This window comes from Danio aesculapii, chromosome 25 (assembly GCF_903798145.1).
Source record: "Danio aesculapii chromosome 25, fDanAes4.1, whole genome shotgun sequence".
Lineage (NCBI taxonomy): Eukaryota > Metazoa > Chordata > Actinopteri > Cypriniformes > Danionidae > Danio > Danio aesculapii.
This window is the reverse complement of record NC_079459.1, coordinates 1,832,031-1,854,500: the sequence shown is the minus strand read 5'-3', so window position 1 is coordinate 1,854,500 and position 22,470 is coordinate 1,832,031. Positions and strand designations below refer to the sequence as shown.

Below are 22,470 nucleotides of genomic sequence, written 5' to 3'. Positions count from 1 at the left end.
TAAAAAAAGTTACACTCTTCAATCTTGTGGCCATAAACTGAAGCTAAAACAATATTAACTCAGCGTAAGTGTAGAAGCGAAATGAATATTATAACCACAGACATTATATGTGCAATAACCTCAACATCTGCTATTATTCTTATATGGAAACATTCACTGTCCTGCTTACTGTATATGGAGTTATGCTGTGATCAAACTCCGTTCTTAGTCACCCGGGCAGAATTTATGGAGTCTCCTGATACAACTGATTAAACATGGAGCTATTGTATGTGTGTGTGTGTGTGTGTGTGTGTGTGACGGACACCTGAGTGGATTTGACCTCCATCATCATCATCATCGTCATGATTCAGAGTTGATGGGAAGTGTGTGTGTGTGTGTGTGTGTGTGTGTATGTGTGTGTGTGTGTGTGTGTTTGTGTGTGTATGAATGAGAGACGGCCGTGAGTCACAGTCTGACCTCAGCGTCTGTAATATGAGCTCACGCTACTCTTAGAAAGCTCAGCGCTCCATCTACACCATCTTGACAGGGTTATTATGTGCATATGAGCCTCCAAAAACAGTCATTAACACTCGTTGGAGTGGATTATAATATACAATGAAATGCAATTCATTACTTTACTGTAAAATAAAAGTGAATAAACTCTTTGTAACTTAATTTAAAGACATAGTTCACCCAAAAATGAACGATTGCTCGCTTCTTACGCAAGTGATGTCATACCTATAAGTTTCTGTTGAGCAAAAAAGAAGATATTTTGAAAAATGTTTAAAAACCTGTAACCATTGACTTCTATTGTAGGAAAAACAAATACTATGAAAGTCAATAGTTAAAGGTTTTAAACATTTTTCTAAATATCTTCTTTTGTGTTCATCTGACAAAAAAACTACAAAAAAAAAACACAAATTTAAAGGGATATAGTTGAAAATTCTGTCATCATTTACTCAACATTTACATGTTTCAAACCTTTAGAAGTATGCACACTGTTCATTTACCTAATAATTTTAAGGCAACATGTTTACTATCTTTTTAAATAACATAACTAATCATTTATTTTATTTAATAATTTCATTTAAATCTATTTTAAACTATTAATACAACACACAACAGTATATCAGTGTAGGTAAAATAACATATTTGGGGATGACGTAAACATCCATAATCTTGTGCTCTGCTTTTAAACAAAAGCAGTTCTAAAAATGAGATCATCCAGGAAATGACATCATTTTAGAGGGAAAAAACAGCATGCACATCAGTAACATATTGTGATTTATATTAACTACTATAGTGTTTATGAACCATACTATTGTGAGTATGCATTATACAGTAGTGTTTACAACACTGTTAATGAATGCTACACTGGTATTAATGACAGTGAACTGATTAACTGTAATATATACTGTAGTATACTTTAGTTTTTACTACTGCAAACTGGTGTATTGTAGTATAATATACCTTATAGTTGTAGAAAACAACACTATGGCTCACATGTTTATATTACTGTAGATGTCATGTTACCGTAGACATTATAATTACCACAACAGTATAATTCAAATAGTTTACTATAGTATGATTCAAAAACACTATGGTAAGGAAAGTGACTGAGTGACTATAGAATATTTTTCATTTAAACATAAATCATCCCATATTTCTGGTCAAACTAACACAGGCAATAAACCTATCAAAAAAGTAGAGTATATGATCCCATATCCCGCATTAAAGGACTAATAGTTCCACCTTAAATGACAAGCACCTCCCCAAAGGACTGGTAGCTCCACCTTAAAGGACTAATAGTTCCGCCATAAATGACAAGGCCCGCCCCAACGGACTGGTAGCTCCGCCTTAAATGACAAGCCCCGCCCCAAAGTAATGGTAGCTTCGCCTTAAATGACTAATAGTTCCGCCTTCAATGACCAGCCTCACCCCAAAGGACTGGTAGCTCATCTTTAAAGGACTAATAGTTCCACCTTAAATGACAAGCACCGCCCCAAAGGACTGGTAGCTCCACCTTAAAGGACTAATAGTTCCGCCTTAAATGACAAGGCCCGCCCCAACGGACTGGTAGCTCCGCCTTAAATGACAAGCCCCGCCCCAAAATACTGGTAGCTCCGCCTTAAATGACTAATAGTTCCACCTTAAATGACCAGCCTCACCCCAAAGGACTGGTAGCTCATCTTTAAAGGACTAATAGTTCCACCTTAAATGACAAACCTCGTCACAAAGTATTGGTAGTTCCACCTTAAAAGACTAATAGTTCCACCTTAAATGACAAAACCCATCCCAAAGGACTGGTAGCTCCTCCTTAAAGCACTGATAGTTCTACCTTAAATGACAAGCCCTGCTCCAAAGGACTAGTAGTTCCTCCTTAAGGGACTAATAGTTCCTCCTTAAATGACAAACCTTGCCCCAATGGACTGGTAGCTTGGCCTTAAAGGACTAATTGTTCTGCCTTTAATGCCAAGCCCCGCATTAAAGGACTAATAGTTCTGTCTTAAATGACAAGTCCCGCCCCAAAGTACTGGTAGCTCCACATTAAAGGACTAATAGTTCCATCTTAAATGACAGGTCTCGCCCCAAAGGACTGGTAGCTCCGCCTTAAAGGAATGATAGCCCCGCCCTAAAGGAATTCCATGTGACCAGGAAGTGAAGAAAGTCATTTCGTAGGGAAGGTTACGGCATTTGATTAAGGTTTATAAGTGCAAATTATTTTTTTTTAAATAAAGAAGTCCACTGATATATCGTTTATAACAAGAACTAGTATATACATAAAAATAAGAAGGCAAAATTTTGATTTCATGGTGACTTTAAAGGGATAGTACACCCAAAAATGAAAAATTACTCAATATTTACTCACTCCCAGCCTTAATGAGTTTCTTTTTTTCAGTTGAGCACATAGTAAGACATTTTGAAGAAAGCTAAAAACCTGTAACCATTGACTTCCATAGTAGAAAAACCATGGAGGTGAATGGTTACAGGTTTCCAACATTTTTCAAAATATCTTCTTTTGTGTTTAACAGAAGCAAAACAGGATTGGAAACCAGGGCGAGTAGGCATAATTGATTACAGTATAGTAATTATGGGTGAACTACCCCTTTGATAAACTTAATCCAGTAACTTCTTTCCAACAGCAGTATTGGGACATTTCCCTCGTTTATACAGCCTCTCATCATTCAGATACACAGGCGCGAGTGTGTCGAGTGGAAACATGGAGGCAGTAAAAGCGCGGGGCTGTTTTTAAGCAATCCTCTGTTGCTGATATTGCTGAAGAAATATCCACACTGTCACTCACACACTTGTCAATCGGAGCCTCTGGCAGTTTTAGGGTCTGGATTTAGCGCGGCGCGAGTCCGGCTGACAGACGCGTCATAAATATGCGCCGCGTTTATGCAAATGGCGGACGAGGAGCGCGCACATTTTGCTCTCGTAAAAACAAAAATGAACATTGCAAAGCTCGCGAGTTTCATTCATCCCCGAGGCCGTCCATAAACACATTTCCACTGGAGATTTGCCCTTGATCAAACTTAGGTGAACGAATGAGGGCGATAAAAAAAACTGTGGGAAATCTTATTGTGTTTTACAAAGCTCAGGTGTTTTCGGTTCAGCCAATTCTTAAGCTATAAAAACACACAAATGAAACACTCGTTGACATACAGTATGGTCAGTTTACACCCACAACTAGGCCTACAACAGTATACATGTCATTTTAACCCACATACTACAGTAAATCCTATAGTGTTTCTTAAGTGAATTATATGCTGCTGTATAACTCTTTGTTATTTAACTACAGCGCAGTAGGCCTACTAACTACAGTGAACTGATGAACTAATAAGTACCGAGTATAATTTGTTTTTTACTATAGTAAACTGGTGTACTGTAGTCAGGGGCGTAGCGGACATTTTAAAAGTGGGGAGGGGGGGGGGGGGGGGGGGCTGTATGAGATCATATGTTCATATAAATATTAATCATCTGTTTAGAAATGGTCTGTCTCTAAAAGTGAGGGGGACGGATCCCCCATCCCTATCCCCCCAACCCCCCGGTTGCTACGCCCCTGACTGTAGTAATATTTGGAAGTGACGTTGTCTGTAAATTACAGTAGGCCTAAATAAACATGGTAATAAACGGTCAGTAATTTTCTGTGGATCAATGGATGAATGAACAAATAAATAAAGGAATGAATAAATGAATTTAAAAAATGAATAACCATGAATGAAGAAATTAATTAATTAATGAAAAATAAATGAATGAACATAAATGAATGAATTAATGAATGAACAATTGATTGAGAAATGAATGAACAAATAAATAATGAATGAAAATGAATGAATGAACAAATTAATGAAAAAAAATGAGAATGAACAAATGATTGAACAATAAAGGAATAAATGAATAAAATATGAATGAACAAATGAATGAGTGAACAAATAAATGAATGAACGAATGAATTAATCAATAAAAAATGAATGAATGAACAAATGAATGAATTAATGAATGAAAAAACATGAACGAGCAAATGATTGAACAAATGAATGAATGAACGAATGAATGAACAAATAAATGAATGAATGAATAAATTAAAAATGAATGAATTAATGAATGAAAAAACATTATGAACGATCAAATGATTGAACAAATGAATGAATGAACGAATGAATAAATTAAAAATGAATGAATTAATGAATGAAAAAACATGAACGAGCAAATGATTGAACAAATGAACGAATGAACAAATTAATGTACAAATGAAGGAATGAATTAATGAATGAAAAAAATTAATGAATAAACAAATGAATAAACAAATGAATGAATGAATGAACGAAAAAAATATGAATGAACAAATTATTGAACAAATGAATGAATTAATTAATAAATGAATGAATGAACAAATGAATGAATTAATGAAAATTTACTGATTGATTTAAAATTAGACTTGTATCATAATATGACATTTTGTATATCTATTCTTGTCATATCTCTAAAGTGGATACTGTGTTAATTATGATTGAGCAAAAATTAATAAACAGATATTTGAGTTCTCTGACTTCACGAGAGATGAAATAATGTTACAATTATAATCACAATCTGATCTTGAAGAAAATTATACTAAAGATATTGCATTGTGTGAATCAGAAATAGACAAATCAATAAAATAAATGTAACTTTAAGTAATAATTCTTGTATTCTTTACCAGAGTTGAGTGTGCTGGGAAAGAAGTGAAGAGAATGAATGCATTCGTCTTGTCTTTTAACACTGAAAATGAACATATTCTTCCATCTTTCATCTGCTGCTTTGTGGATCATCTGAGCAGCTCAATCTGCACAGGACGTTGAGGAAGAGAGAAGAAAGCTTTTAAAAAAAAGACGGAGGAAAAACACAGACAAAATAACACTGACAGACATCAATCCACACAGAAAAGTGTGACGAATGAAAGAAGTAGTGGATCTAGTAGAGCATATTATCGATGAATGAATGAATAAATCATTTTGTTTCAGTTAAGATTAGGATGAAATCTTTTTTTGTAGGAAACACAATGACTACTGATCAAATTTACACATCTAAAACACTGGAATTTAGATTATCGGAACGTAAATAAATATTTTTTGGGGTCACAGCCAGAATGAATGAATGAATAAAACAATGAATGAATGAATGAATGAATAAATCATTTTGTTTCAGTTAAGATTAGGATGAAATCTTTTTTTGTAGGAAACACAATGACTACTGATCAAATTTACACATCTAAAACACTGGAATTTGGATTATCGGAACGTAAATAAATAATTTTTGGAGTCACAGCCAGAATGAATGAATGAATGAATAAAAAATGTATCGAATTAATAAATGAAAAATCAATGAATAAATTAATTAATGGACAAATGAGTAAACAAATGAATGAATAAAATAATTAACAAATTATTCATACATTAATTTTCTTTTCGGCTAAGTCCCTTTATTAATCTGGGGTCGCCACAGCGGAATGAAAAAGAATGCCCTTCCAGCTGCAACCCATCTCTGGGAAACATCCATACACACTCATTCTCACTATGGACAATTTAACCTTCCCAATTCACCTGTATCGCATGACTTGCACTGTGGGGGAAACCGGAGCACCCGAAGAAAACCCACACGAACGCGGGGAGAACATGCAAACTCCACATAGAAATGCCAACTGATCCAGCCGAGGTTCGAACCAGCGACCTTCTTGCTGTTGATTCATTAATGAATCAAAAAATAAATGAATAATGGACAAATGAATTAATGAATGAAAAAATTAGTGAACAAATGGATGAATAAATGAATAAACAAATAAATGATTGAACAAATGAATGAATGAATAATCCAAATGAAGTAATAAATGAGCAAATGAATGAATGAATGAACGAATAAATGACTGAACAAATAAATTAATGAATAATTGAAATGAATGAATGAACAAATGAATGAATGAACAAATGATTGAACATAAATGAAACAACGAAAAAATAAAAGAATAAATGAATGAACGAATGAATGAGCAAATTAATAAATGAATGAAACACGAATGAATAAATGAATGAATGAATGAACAACTGATTAAACAAATGAATGAATCAACAAATGAATTAATGAATAAATAAACGAATGAATGTATTTATAAATAAAAAATACATGAACAAACGCATGAACAAATTAATTTAAAAAAGTAAATAAATAAATGAACAAATGAATAAAGTAATGAAAAATCAAATGAATGAACAAATGAATGAATGATTTAATGATTGAACAAAAGAATGAATGAATGAATGAACAAATGAATGAATGAATGAATGAATGAATGAATGAATGAATGAATGAATGAATGAAAAATATTTATTAATAAATAAATGAATGAAAGAATAAAAAATGAATAAACAAACAATAAATGAATGAACAAATGAATGAAAAAATAAATGAATGAACAAATGAATGTATGAAAGAATGAATAAATGATCGATTGATTGAATAAATGAATGAAAGAATCAAATGAATGAATAAAATTAATGAACAAGTAAACGAACAAATGAATGAATAAACAAGTGAGTTAATGAATGAGCAAGTGAATGAATAAATGAATGAACAAATGAATGAATGAGCAAACAAATGAATGAATGAACAAATGATTAAACATTAATTAAAGAATGAATAAATAAATGAATGAATGAACAAATCAATGCATGAAAGAATTAATGAACAAATGATTGATTGAATGAATGAATGAAATTAATGAATAAAATGAATGAACAAATGACAGAACAAATAAATGAACGAATGAATAAACAAATGAATTAATGAATGAATAAAAAAACCATTAATGAACAATTTAATGAATGGATGAACTAATGAATGAATGAATGAATGAATGAATAAATAAATAAATGAACGAATAAATGAATGAATGAATGAATGAATAAATTAATGAATGAATGAATTTTTCGACCCTTTTAAACAATAAAGTTACCCTATACACACACACACACACACACACACACACAACAGACAATAGTAATGTTTACACTTTTTAACCCGGTGGTTGGGTTTGTCCATGCTTGACCCAACTCTGGGTTACAACAACCCAGCATATTCTTAAAGAGCGCAATATTCCCAAACAGGGAAGTCCAGGCTTATAATTACGCAGTTCTAGTGTGAAGATATGGGTGTCAGACAGTGTTGGCATGCTGTGTTTGTGTTTTTAGGAAGTGGAGGTGTCATTTGTCCACATCAAGTCTGTTGCTAAGGACCGTAGGCCACGGATAATAGCGCTCGCACACAGCCCTTCATATCTAATGACTGTAAAACATGACTCATAAGAGCCCATAGAGAGCACCTGGTGTGCTCCTGCTCTCACACACACACACACACACGAAAGCAACATGACATATGTATTTATGTATTTGTGTGGTGCACAGAAGAGCCATGAATCAAAAGATCAGGTGGACAGTAATAGTCATGTTCATGCAGCATCAAAGAGTGGAGGAAAATTCCTGATGTGTAAGGTAAGCGGAGCAGGTCAACACATCACTGCTCAAGCTGAAGAAGAGCCAGGTAAAAATAACTTGTTTACATCACAGTGGCATGTAATAAAATCAGCCTTTTGTTTTGTTTTTTTTAGGAACGGACGGTTGCGCAAAATATATCATTAGGCTGAGCGAGGCCGGCGTCTCACTGTCTATTAATGCATTTGATTATAATGACTTGTATTGTGTGTGGAGGAGCCGTGTAAACACTCGCTGAACTTTAAGAGCTGTGTGCGTGTGTGTGTGTGTGTGTGTGTGGTTTTAGAGGTGAATGAGTTAATCAAAAGTGGGGTGAAAATAATGAATGTGCGTCAAAACATGCTAAAAATATCTTTGGTGTGTAACGCAGACTGGAGGAGCATTGAATAATGAATCATGCTTCAGTTTTATTTATTTATTATTGTATATTAAATTATTTATTTATTTATTAAATTATTATGTATTATTGTATATTAAATTATTTATATATTAAATTATTATTTATTATTGTATATTAAATTATTTATTTATTAAATTATTATTTATTATTGTATTTTAAATTATTTATTTATTTATTAAATTATTATTTATTATTGTATATTAAATTATTTATTTATTTATTTATTAAATTATTATTTATTATTGTATATTAAATTATTTATTTATTTATTTATTAAATTATTATTTATTATTGTATATTAAATTATTTATTTATTTATTAAATTATTATTTATTATTGTATATTAAATTATTTATTTATTAAATTATTATTTATTATTGTATTTTAAATTATTTATTTATTTATTAAATTATTATTTATTACTGTATATTAAATTATTTATTTATTTATTAAATTATTATTTATTATTGTATTTTAAATTATTTATTTATTTATTAAATTATTATTTATTATTGTTTTTAAATTATTTATTTATTTATTAAATTATTATTTATTATTGTATATTAAATTATGTATTTATTTATTAAATTATTATTTATTATTTTATTTTAAATTATTTATTTCTTTATTTATTAAATTATTATTTATTATTGTATTTTAAATTATTTATTTATTTATTTATTTAATTATTATTTATTATTGTATTTTAAATTATTTATTTATTTATTAAATTATTATTTATTATTGTTTTTAAATTATTTATTTATTTATTAAATTATTATTTATTATTGTATATTAAATTATGTATTTATTTATTAAATTATTATTTATTATTTTATTTTAAATTATTTATTTCTTTATTTATTAAATTATTATTTATTATTGTATTTTAAATTATTTATTTATTTATTTATTTAATTATTATTTATTATTGTATTTTAAATTATTTATTTATTTATTTATTAAATCATTATTTATTATTGTATATTAAATTATTTATTTATTTATTTAATTATTATTTATTATTGTATTTTAAATTATTTATTTATTTATTTAATTATTATTTATTATTGTGTATTAAATTATTTATTTATTTATTAAATTATTATTTATTATTGTATATTAAATTATTTATTTATTTATTAAATTATTATTTATTATTGTATATTAAATTATTTATTTATTAAATTATTATTTATTGTATATTAAATTATTTATTTATTTATTAAATTATTATTTATTATTGTATATTAAATTATTTATTTATTTATTAAATTATTATTTATTATTGTATATTAAATTATTTATTTATTTATTTATTAAATTATTATTTATTATTGTATTTTAAATGAAGTCTATACTGTGTTCAGATTCATTCTCTTGACCTGTTCAGAACTAAAAAAGACAGTAAAACAGGACTTGTAGTGTTGGTTCACTTCAGTGTTCACACTGGCCTTTTTAACACTGATCATGTATTTATTAGTATTTACAGCATGCATTGGAACGGTTTGCTGCTGAGTGTGACACGGCTGGGATGAGAATCAGCACCTTCAAGTCCGAGGTCATGGTGCTCTACCGGAAAAAGGTGGTTTGCTATCTCCAGGTTGGATGAAAGTCCTTACCCCAGGTGGAGGAGTTCAAGTATCCTGGGGTTTTGTACACTAGTGAGAGAAGGATGGAGAGTGAGATTGACAGGCGGATTGGTGCAGTAATGTGGTCGATGTACCGGTCTGTTGTGGTAAAGAAGGAGCTGAGCCGAAAGGTAAAGCTTTCGATTTATCGGTCAATCTACACTCCTACTCTCACCTATGGTCATGAGCTTTGGGTCATGACCGAAAGGACAAGATCTCGGATACAAGCGGCCGAAATGAGTTTCCTTCGCAGGGTGGCAGGGCGCACCTTTATAAATAGGGTAGGCGCGTAGATAGAGAACTCCTCCTACATCTAGAGAAGTCAGCTGAGGTGGCTCGTGCATCTGTTTCGGATGTCTCCAGGATGCCTACCTAGGGAGGTGTTCCAGGCTTTTTCCACTGGGAGGAGACCTCAGGGAAGACCCAGGACACGGTGGAGGGACTATGTCTCTCGGCTGACCTGGGAACACCTCGGGATTCCCCTGGAGTAGCTGGAGGAAGTGTCTGGGAACAACCTAGAAAACCCTAGCAATGCCTTAGCAACCACTCAGAACAACCTAGCAACACCTTACCAACCGCCTAGCAATGCCTTAGCAACCACCCAGAACACCCTAGCAACTGTCTAGCAACACCTTTGCAACAACCTAGAAAACCCTAGCAATGCCTCAGCAACCACTCAGAACAACCTAGCAACACCTTACCAACCACCTAGCAATGCCTTAGCAACCACCCAGAACACCCTAGCAACTGTCTAGCAACACCTTTGCAACAACCTAGAAAACCCTAGCAATGCCTCAGCAACCACTCAGAACAACCTAGCAACACCTTACCAACCACCTAGCAATGCCTTAGCAACCACCCAGAACACCCTAGCAACTGTCTAGCATCACCTTAGCAACAACCTAAAAAACCCTAGCAATGCCTTAGCAACCACTCAGAACAACCTAGCAACACCTTACCAACTGCCTAGCAATGCCTTAGCAACCACCCAGAACACCCTAGCAACTGTCTAGCAACACCTTTGCAACAACCTAGAAAACCCTAGCAATGCCTCAGCAACCACTCAGAACAACCTAGCAACCGCCTAGCAACACTTTACCAACCGCCAAGCAATGCCTTAGCAACCACCCAGAACACCCTAGCAACCGACTAGCAACACCTTAGCAACAACTTAGAAAACCCTAGCAATGCCTTAGCAACCACCCAGAACAACATAGGAAGTGCATAGCAACGCTTAAGCAACCACTCAGAACACCCTAGCAATCACCTAGCAACATCTTAGCAACCACATTAAACACCCTAGCAATGCCTTAGCAACCACTCAGAATACCCTAGCAACCACCTAGCAACACCTTAACAACTACTTGGAACACCCACGCAACCACCTAGCAACATCTTGGCAACCACATAAAACACCCTAGCAACGCCTTAACAACTACCTGGAACACTCTAGCAATCACCAGCAATGCCTTAGCAACCACTTAGAACACCTTAGCAACCACCTTGCAATGCCTTAACAACCAGTCAGAAAACCCTAGCAACCTCCTAGCACCAACTCAGCAAACCCTAGCAACCACCTAGCTACACCTTAGCAACCACTCAGAACACCCTAAAAAGCGTCTAGCAAGAAACATGCAGATCCATACTAGAAACATGCTAACCTATATCAAAGACTCTAGATTACACCAGACATGTCACTCCTGTCTTTTTTAAATGGGGAAAAGTGTGATGGTCAATATGGCGAATAAAGCCCCGCCTACTAGTACAGGAGCCAATCGTTGATTGCTTTATGGCGAATAAAGCCCGCCTTTTAATACAGGAGCCAATCATCAATCGCCATAGATTGACAATACTATGGGGAGACTTTATATACTTATAAACAGTATAAGTAATCAATGTCAGTGAAGTATATACCATGTATAGTTCTTGATAAAGGTTTAGGATTATAATGTTTGCAAATAATTTATTAGCTAATGAAACCTAGCCTATGTTATAAAGTGTTACCAAGTTACATACTGTGGTTTTGTGTTGCTGGCGGTGAAACATTAATCTTTTACATTACCAGCCACTGATTCATCCTCTCATGCATGTTTTCATGAGCACGCCGAACTCAAACCCGCTGGCCAATAGGATTGCCGACGGGCGTGTCCGTGGTCCGCGCTGCCCAATAGAAACAGCGAGGGGCGGGGCCGAACGCTCTCAACACTGTCAAACATTCTCCTCATGGATTTGCGGTCTTCGGCATGTCATGTTTTGAGTTGTGGGAATGCGTTTAATTTGGATATTGTGACAGTGCGGTGATGTATGAACGACTTTTTCGTTAATAACTGACTTATTTTCCGCCTTCAGCGAGCACATGCCTGTTATTGTTGGTCAGCGCAACTTCATCCCTGATAACTTATTATTTGTCCGTTATGACGAATGTGTAAACCGTTTAGCGGAAGATTCGGATGCTTTTGGCTTTATATTAATTCATACTGATGAACGGAGGACACTTGTGGATTCTTCAGGAAGATAAACCGGCTTTATCCCAGCATGTCCCGCAGGAAACAGGCTAAGCCACAGTATGTTCTCCTCGGTAAGTTTAATAGGACTTTCAGAACTTGCGTGATGATTTGACCAAAACGCGCCAATTTAGGTCTTAAAAACAACACTGTACTAAAGTAAATGGCTTTTTTGTTTGTTTAACCCACTTTAAACATACTATAGTAATTTATTTTAAATACCAACCCGAACTATAGTATTTTGTAGTGTTTACACAATGCTACAGCATGCTTTTTAACTATATTAATAACTACAGTGAACTGAAAAAACTAATAAGTACTGTAACACTTTACAATCAGGTTAGTTAATGCTTTAAGTAACATGAACAAACAATGAACAGTGTTACATTTACACATTTATTACAGTGTTTATGTTAGTTAATAAAATATTGTTCGTTGTTAGTTCATGTTAACTTTTCCTGCATGTTAATAAAGCATTAGTAAATGTTGACCAATAAATGCTGTACAATATTGTTCATAATTAGTCTATATTGGTAAATATATTAACTAATGAAACCTTATTGTAAAGTGTGACCATAAATACTGTAGTATACTTTAGTTTTTAATACAGTAATCTGTGGTATATTGTAGTATAATATATATATATATATATATATATATATATATATATATATATATATATATATATATATATATATATATATATAGTACAATATACATTTACTAAATGTCATTTTTGTTCAGCCCACATTAAACATATTATAGTCATTTATTTTAACTACTATAGTGTTTTTGAACTGAATTATAGTATTTTGTAGTATTTACACACTGTTACAGCATGCTATTTTAACTATATTAGTAACTTAAAACGTAATAAACACGGTAAAACTTTACAATACGGTTGTATTAGATGTTAGTTAGTGCATTTAGTAACACGAACAAACAATGAACAGTACATTTATTACAGTATTTGTTCATGTTAGTAAAAATACAGTTGTTCATTGTTAGTTCATGTTAACTTTTTCTGCATGTTAATAATACATTAGTTAATGTTCAAACATAAATGCTGTAAATATTGTTCATAATTTGTCTATATTGGTAAATATATTAACTAATGAAACCTTATTGTAAAGTGTGACCATACATACTGTATGTATATTGTGGTATAATATATATAGTACAATATACATTTACTTTACTAAACACATTAAACATACTATAGTAATTTATTTTAAATACTACAGTGTTTTGAACCGAACTATAGTATTTATACAATTTATTTAATGCTACAGCAGGCTATTTTAACTATATTATTAACTATAGTGAAGTGAAAACGCAATAAACAAGGTAACACTTTACAATAAGGTTGGATTAGATGTTAGTTAATGCATTTAGTAACATGAACAAACAATGAACAGGTGAATTAACTAATGTTTTTCTGCATGTTAATAATGCTTTAGTAAATGTTGACTAATAAATGCTGTTAATATTGTTCATAATTAGTATATATAAGCCTTATTGTAAAGTGTGACCATAAATACTGTAGTATACTTAAGTTTTAATACAGTAAACTGTTGTATATTGTACAATAATATATTTACTGTAGTACAATATACATTTACTTTACTCAAGTAAATGTTTTTTTTTTGTTTAACCCACATTAAACATACTAATTTACTTTAAATACTAGTGTTTTTGAACTGAATCATAGTATTTTGTAGTATTTAACCAATGCTAAAGCATACTATTTTAATTTTATTATAAACTATAGTGAACTGAAACGTATTAAACACGGTAACACTTTACAATAAGGTTGTATTAGATGTTAGTTAGTACATTTAATAATATGAACAAGCAATGAACAGTACATTTATTACAGTATTTGTTCATGTTAGTAAAAATACAGTTGTTCATTGTTAGTTCATGTTAACTTTTTTCTGCATGTTAATAATGCATTACTAAATGTTGACTAATAAATGCTGTACAGTATTGTTCATAATTAGTCTATATTGGTAAATATATTAACTAATGAAACCTTATTGTAAAGTGTGACCATAAATACTGTAGTACACTTTAGTTTTTAATGCAGTAAACTGTGGTATATTGTGGTATAATAGCTAAAGTTGTAGTATTGAGCCATTTGTTTATATTCCTTTAGTTTTTGTGTTACCATAGAGCCTATAGCATAACCACAACAGATTAATTCAAGTACTTGCTTCCAAAACATTATAATATTTACTATAAATTACTCTAGTATTTTTATGTATTGTATTATCGGGATTCTTACACTTTCATGCAAAGCAACACCATCTACAGTATCTACTTTTTAAGATTCCATATATAAATTCCTCACCACATGGACTGATTTAAGGCAGAGAATGTCATTGTCAAAACTTAATCCCTAATGCCTAAGTTAGAACACTAGATGGGGATCTGTTGTGACAGTATGATGAATAAAGATGATGTTATTTCATTATAATTATTACATCTTTAATGTGTTTGAAATGTAAAACATAAAACTTTGCTGATAGCTCTCTTTACAGATTTTCTTTTTAGTTAAGTTATTAAAAACATACTAGTTAATATTTAGATGTGTGCCATATTATTCACACAATCCTGTTGTTCAACATAGTTTTCACCCTATTACAAAAATATAATATATTCCCAGAATGTGACCAAAACAAGTCAATTTTTATAAATTTCGACATTTTTCATCCCTTTTTCTGATATTAACTTTGATATCAAGTGTTTTCTGGACGTTTATCTTTCATTTCTAGCTTAAAAAACACACACAAACACACTAAATGTTGGTCTTGTTACAGCTGTAACAACATTTCCCCATGTATTACATTGTTCGCTGTTGCATAATGTCATTGTGAATTACATTTTTATTATAGACAACCTATATTCACTAAAATATAACGCAAAGTCCATTTACAATATGCATACTAAAGTTGCATATTATTAAATGCACGCTTGAAACAACCTCTACACCGTCCATTTGCTGAATTTGAAGAGAGTCTGGAAAGAAATGTCCCTGAAATAGAGTGTGCTTAATAATAACAAAGTTAATGTGCATAAATAAAGCTAAATCATTATTTGCAAATATCTCAAATGCTAGTTTCTAACGTCACTACATCTGATGGAATAAGTGTTCTGCAGAGCCTTAAATTTACAATCATGTTTTGTTTTCTTTATCTAATATGCAAATGTATATGTTTATTTCTCTTAAAATTCAGATCATGCGATGGAGAACGAGCCCAGTCCAACCTGCGATGTCCATATTTGTGAACAATGCTGTGCTGAATTTTCCAGTGTATCAGAGCTCTATCAACATCAGAAAGACTGTTCTAAAGACCAGTTAGTTCTGATAGTAAGTGAAAATGAAAGCCTGGATTCTCCACCTTGTGCTCTCACAGTTAACTCACCATTCTTCAACACTGAGGGGCATTCGGATGGAGCGACAAATAACGACAGTACAGAGGATCTCGGTGACTCCTCTAATGAGGGAACATTATTGGAAGTTGAAGAGCCCTTAGATGTATTTGAAAATGGCATTCAAGGCGTTGATGATGGCTTGAGCTCTGCATACTCAGCTTCGCTACCTCAAGACATTGCTTTACTTGAGTTGTGTAAATTATCAGCCATTAATAGCAATGTCTTCATTGAGAACCTTGAAAACACCAAAGTTGCTGTTGCTCAATTCTCACAGGAAACATCTTTAAAGGCAAGTTGCATAAATGCTAGCAATGCCAAAAAGGTTGATTCGGGGTTGATCGAGCAGCTGTTAGCATTGCAACAACAGCAGGTGCAACAGCTAAAACTAATTGAGGAAATACGCGACCAAATAATGCTATTAGCAACTCAAAACTCTAAAACACCTTTGGTTACAAACTCCAATGGTTTGTCTCAAGCCAGATCACTGATAAAATTCAGCTCACAGCTTTCTGAACAGCTCACAGCAGCTGCTGGGCTAGCAGAAAACTTAGCTGCTAATGCTAAACAGTCTACGCATGTTGTTCCTCAGAACAACCAAGATGGCTTGAGGGGTGAAAAGGACGACTCGAAGGTAGCTTCTAAAATCAGAGACAACCCTTTGCCAATAGAGCTTGACATTAATCAGATTGGTAATCAATCTTTGCATGATATCAAAGTAACCAGTAAAGTTGATGGTGGAGCTAATTTAAAAACGCCGTCACCATCTCCTGCTTCAGATGTGATTATAAACAAACTGGAGCTGCCCCATAAACCAAACAGTTTTAATATATCTGCAAACTCCTTGCCTAGTATTGGGGCAATTGTGGAGGACTTGAACGCTTTGACTGCTCTTGCCCAACACCGGAAAGCCAAACCCGTGAATGTGAGTTTATACGAACACAAGAGGCCATCTGAAGATTGTATATTCAAGCACAAATGCAGGTTCTGTGCCAAAGTGTTCGGAAGTGACAGCGCTTTGCAAATACACCTGCGGTCCCACACTGGAGAGCGACCCTATAAATGCAACATATGCGGAAATCGATTTTCCACTCGGGGAAATCTCAAAGTCCATTTCCAGCGGCATAAGGAGAAGTATCCGAACATACTAATGAATCCTTATCCGGTTCCAGAGCATTTAGATAGTGTCCCGACAAGCACAGGTATTCCATATGGCATGTCTCTGCCTCAGGAGAAACCTCCTTTAAACTGGTTGGATAGTAAACCTCTAGTAGGCAACTCTATTGGCTTCATGCTTCCACCATCTTTGCCAAGTCTTCCACTCATCATCAAAAAAGAGGAGGAAGGGGTATCGATAACCAAACCTCATAGTCCTGCTGTCAGTGAGCTGACTAAGAGAATTAATGGCCACCAAAAGGGATTTATTTGTAGCCCTCCTATAATTTCAAATGAGAAATTTCAAGAGGTCAACAGACACTTAAGTGTCTCTACCCTACTGAGATCCTCAAGGGAAGGTTCAAGAGAAGACATTGCTATTAATACCTCGGTCAATACAAGCTTAATTACTGAGCTCAAATCAGAGCAGCTTGAAGCCAGATTTCTTTTGGGAAGTCTTCCAAATCCCCTTGAAGCATCTGAGACGTCAAAGCTGGAGCAATTGGTGGATAACATTGACAAGACGTACACTGACCCCAATGAGTGTGGAATCTGCCACAGAGTTCTAAGCTGTCAAAGTGCCCTTAAAATGCATTTCCGCACCCATACTGGTGAACGGCCATTCAAATGTAGAGTATGTGGACGGGCTTTTACAACCAAGGGCAATCTTAAGACGCACTACAGCATTCATCGTTCCATGCCACCTCTAAGGATTCAGAATTCTTGTCCCATATGTCAAGAAAAGTTTACAAATGCAATGGTTCTGCAGCAGCACATTCACATGCACATGGGCGGTCACATTCCCAATTTCCCAATGCATGATAGCAGTGCAGAACTCATGGACCAGGACTTGGTAGAAAGCATGGATACCTTCCCCAATGAGAACACAGACACTATGCAAGGTGTATCTGATTTAAAAAACCCAGACTCTTTACCAGAAAGTTTATGCTCTTCTCCTGCTTCTTCAGTGTTTGCCAGATCAAATGGGTCAGAGAGTCAGATCACGGTTTCAAATCTGGAGAATTTGGAGAACACTAGTAAATTGGCTATTGGGGCAGGATCAGTTGATGGAGACTGCTTAACCCAAGGATTGTCTTCTCAAAACAGGGAGCATGAGAGTCTTAGGAGGAGGATTTCATCTGAAACAGCAGTCTCCTGGAGCCCGTCCTCCCCTAAAGGATACACAACAATTGACCCCAAATCTGCTGAATTAAGCAACTCTAATCTCACAGTGTCTAGGCTACTTGATGGAGCATCTGGAGAAGTACAGAAAGATACCTTGACCATGATCTTTCCCTACATTCAACAGGGATCCCTAAAAAGTAATGTTTGTGATATCTGCAACAAGATGTTTGCCTGCCAAAGTGCTTTGGATATTCACTATCGAAGTCACACCAAAGAACGCCCATTCATCTGCACTGCGTGTAACAGAGGATTCTCAACCAAAGGTAACCTCAAACAACACATGCTTACTCACCAGATGCGAGAATTACCTTCACAGTTGTTTGAGCCAGCAAATAAGATCCTGGTTCTTCCACCACACCACCTTATACCTTTGGTGGAACCAAACATTCCTTCAAAGAGAATTGAGCCAAATGGGTTCATTAAAAAAGATCTGAAAGATTCACCCTCATGTATATTTAGCTCATCGGCTTCCACAATGCCCGTACTCCCTACACCAACGCTTCGGCGAACAGCTAAACAGCACTTCTGCCAGACATGCGGGAAGACCTTCTCCTCTTCAAGTGCACTGCAAATTCACGAGAGAACCCACACCGGTGAGAAACCCTTCGCCTGCAACATATGTGGACGTGCATTTACCACTAAAGGAAATTTGAAGGTACACCAGTCAAAGGTTGTGAAAGGGGGTTCCATCTATGGTTGTCAAATGCATAGACTTCGGTACCAATCGATACTCTTAAACACCACTGATTGGCCATTGTGTTCACATGCCTAATAGATATGACAGACACTGGAGCATTTGAAAGCGATGTTTAGTCCATCATTTGATCTGTCAGTAGATCTCATATATCTGCTTATAGATGGATCAGCTGAGAGACATGGCTTTCAAATACTTTGTTGCGTGAATAGCAGGAAAGATTGGTTAAGCAATGATCTTCAGAGCCGTCACAATCAAAGCAATAGTCCTGACTTGTTCAAAGTCCAGAAAGGTACATGTTGTCAAAGCAGTCCACGTGACTTCAGTGGTTCAATATTGTCAATCTGAGATATTGTCAGACGTCTTTATTCAACAGTTATTTCTCCTCAATGTCAGTATAGTTCACACATTCATGAGAGCGATGTGTTCATTATCCATGTCACTCTTGGTCACAATGCTGATGTATTACCTCAGATGCATCTGTGCTTTATTTCAAACATAGAAAGACATGCGCTCGAACGTCCTAGGTGTATATGTCTTAAATGCATGCCCTATGCTGACACTGAGGAGAAGAAACTGTTGAACACCACCATTGCTTTTGTTTTTATGTGTGCACCAAAGTATTCTTGTCGGTTCATAATATCCGAATGTTCCTGTTTTGACAATGTTTTTGCCACCTTTCTAGACTTTGAACAGGTCAGGACCATTGCTCAAGATCAAAGAGCTCTTGGATATTAACCAAAATATCTTAATTTGTGTTCTGAAGAAGAAGGTCTCAGGGATGTGGAATTTTTGGGTGAACTAACTCTTTAAGAACGTTCTCAACCTTGCTCAAATGTGAAATTAATGTCTTTAAAATGTCCGTATCAATTGTTTTGACAACCCTAGATCCATCACTGATTGCCAATTTGTGTGTGCTGAATGAGTTGTATCATCCCTGATAACTTACGACCAGTTCCCTTCTTAAATTTCCATCCAGGTTCATATGGGGACTCACATGTGGAGCAGTTCTCCAGCCAGACGAGGTCGCAGGCTTTCTGTTGATGGTCCATATATTAGATCCAACTCTGAGCGATCTCAAGATGGCCACCCAAAAGATGTTGTAGGTAAAGTACGTAACGGGGAATCGGTAGGCCTATGGAGCCAACACCAAAACAGTAGTGGTTTGAGCATGAGGACAAATGAAATACCTGTTATTCAAAATGGTGCCATACCTCACCTGTCGATTTCTGCTGGGCATCTGGAAAACTTGGAAAAACTGCAACTCAACAGAGCTTTACCTTGGCTTGAGAGATTGAGCAAGAATGGTGCAGCATTTCATTTCCGGCAACTGGTTGAAGATAGTAAAGCAACACTGATGGATTGAGTTTGGTCTTTTAGGAAAAAAGTGATGCAATTTCTTTGGGAATTTTGTACAAGTGAAGACTGTGTAGTTAGGTTATTTTTAAATAATTAGCTTTTTAGGTCAGATATTTAAAATTGAAGTAATGTTGATTGTATAAATTAATTAGTTGTTTTGCTGAGCAAGTATTGCTAATATGCAGCTATGGTGGATTATTTAGCAGTTTTGGTGGTTTAATAATTTCAGCAACATGTTTGCTAAACTCTTGGTTGTGATATGTTTTGCAATGAGGTACATTTTGTATTATTTCATGGAGAAACTAATTCATATACCTCCATCAAAATGATTGATCGGTCAGTGTTTCGCATTGATTTAATTTGCGCTTAAGTTGTGTTCTTTTATAGTTCAGTATTGACACTGTTGATGTAGAAACTAAACACTGCTTAAACTATTTATTTGATTTTTTACCTTACAGACGTTGATATTGTTACATTGGAGGAATATTATGTATGACGTTACTTCATGTTGTGGCATCATGTATTGTATGTTATGGCAACTGTACATTCTCAAAGCCATTTTTCCATTTTAACTGTCTTAAGCAAAGCCCGAATAACTTTCCACTTGATTAAAAGGAGTGTGCTTTTTTTGGCAAGTCTCATTGCACTACTTTTTTAAGTTTAAGTAATTGCGTACACCTTCAGACACCAATTTTCTCTTCCAGTGATTTCCCTTTAACAAAGATATAATTCTTTCCTCACGTCCACATGCAGAATTCATGCCCTTTCTCCACTGATAAAAATCTAGGTCACCTTGTCCTCTGCATTTACATTTCAATAAACTTACCAATAATAACACATTGTGTTAATACGCAATGCTCTTTGCCAGCGGAAGATGATACTTCTACAAGGAAACTGAATAATGGAGGCCATTCATGGAGCAGGTAAGACTCATCAGCTCTACCTCATGTCTGTAAACCACACAGACAGATGGTCAGCATCGGTGGTTTAGCGTTTGTTGTTTGGACACCAGCTATGCGGTTTCATAGATGATAATAAATGCTCTATTAGGAAACCATTATGTCACTGAAAGTGGTCATATGGCTAACGTGCTATATGTCTGCATGACTGCAGCCAGTCAGAGGTTAGGTTAGGAAATGGGGGCTAGATTTTGTTAGGGACCCTTTTCACATGTCCGGGTTTCTCAGCAGTAAAGTTGTTATAGTTGGTCGATTTAAAGCCAACATAGGCTCATTCTGAAAACGTAGCCCTGTATACATCTCTGGAGATCGCGAATTATGTAGCCAGAGGTGCGCATGGCTGCATTTCGTCTTTAAAATAAATAAGTAAATAACAGGGTGAGAATGTGGTAAAATCTGAAAACATGGTAAAAATCAGGTGAGGGCTTTTCCTTTTCTGGATTGCTTGGATTGTCTAAAAAAAAAAGCGAGCATGTTAGGGCAAGCCAGGGCCAGTTGACTGTCCATTGTCACTTTCGGGGCCTGACTGGGCCAAAGCAGGGCTTCCTCGGGGCCAGCGGCCGGCCTTTTTCAGCCCGCCGAATACCTTGGGCCAAAGAGGGCCAGCTGGGGCTTCGGGGCGGAGTGAAAGGAGAGTCGGAGTTTGCCCGAGTTTGGTCAAAATGGCATGCCACCGTTACACTAGTTTTCCAATCGCACTAGAGTACATAGCTGGTCAGTTTAAGATAGGCTATTCCAGAAACACCTTATAGGCTACGGGTCTTTTTGCTTATGGTCGCCCTAATGTTTCCCTATTAAATATATGGGTGTTGCTTAAAATAATAAAGTAGTTTTAATTTAATAAGTGATATTTCTTTGCTGCGTCTTCCTTGATGTTTCACATAATAATCTTTACATCCTATTAAATACACAGCTGCCGGTACCTTTCAGCTGTCGAGAGCTTTTATCAAGTTTAAATGGTGTGCTTGTGCATGAAACATGCGCGTTTAGATGCATGCGTGTGTTGATGCCGCGAGCGGCTTCTTTCTTTATTTTGGAGATAATCCAAAATAGGAATACAACAAAAAGACAAAACTTTACAAATGACGTGTCCACTTTTGTAGGCTCAACACAATAGTGTCATATCTACATGAAACAGCCTCAGC

At 34.7% G+C, this 22,470-nt stretch overlaps 1 protein-coding gene across 1 annotated transcript; it reads left to right on the top strand.

The window, feature by feature from the left end:
* The first annotated feature begins 12,417 nt into the window (after window positions 1-12,417).
* sall1b (spalt-like transcription factor 1b) lies at window positions 12,418-20,726 on the top strand. Its single transcript, XM_056451334.1, has 3 exons — window positions 12,418-12,612; window positions 15,778-18,968; window positions 19,987-20,726. The coding sequence occupies exons 1-3, from the start codon at window positions 12,570-12,572 to the stop codon at window positions 20,371-20,373; spliced, it is 3,621 nt and encodes a 1,206-aa protein (XP_056307309.1). The 5' UTR covers window positions 12,418-12,569; the 3' UTR covers window positions 20,374-20,726.
* Window positions 20,727-22,470: the final 1,744 nt, after the last annotated feature.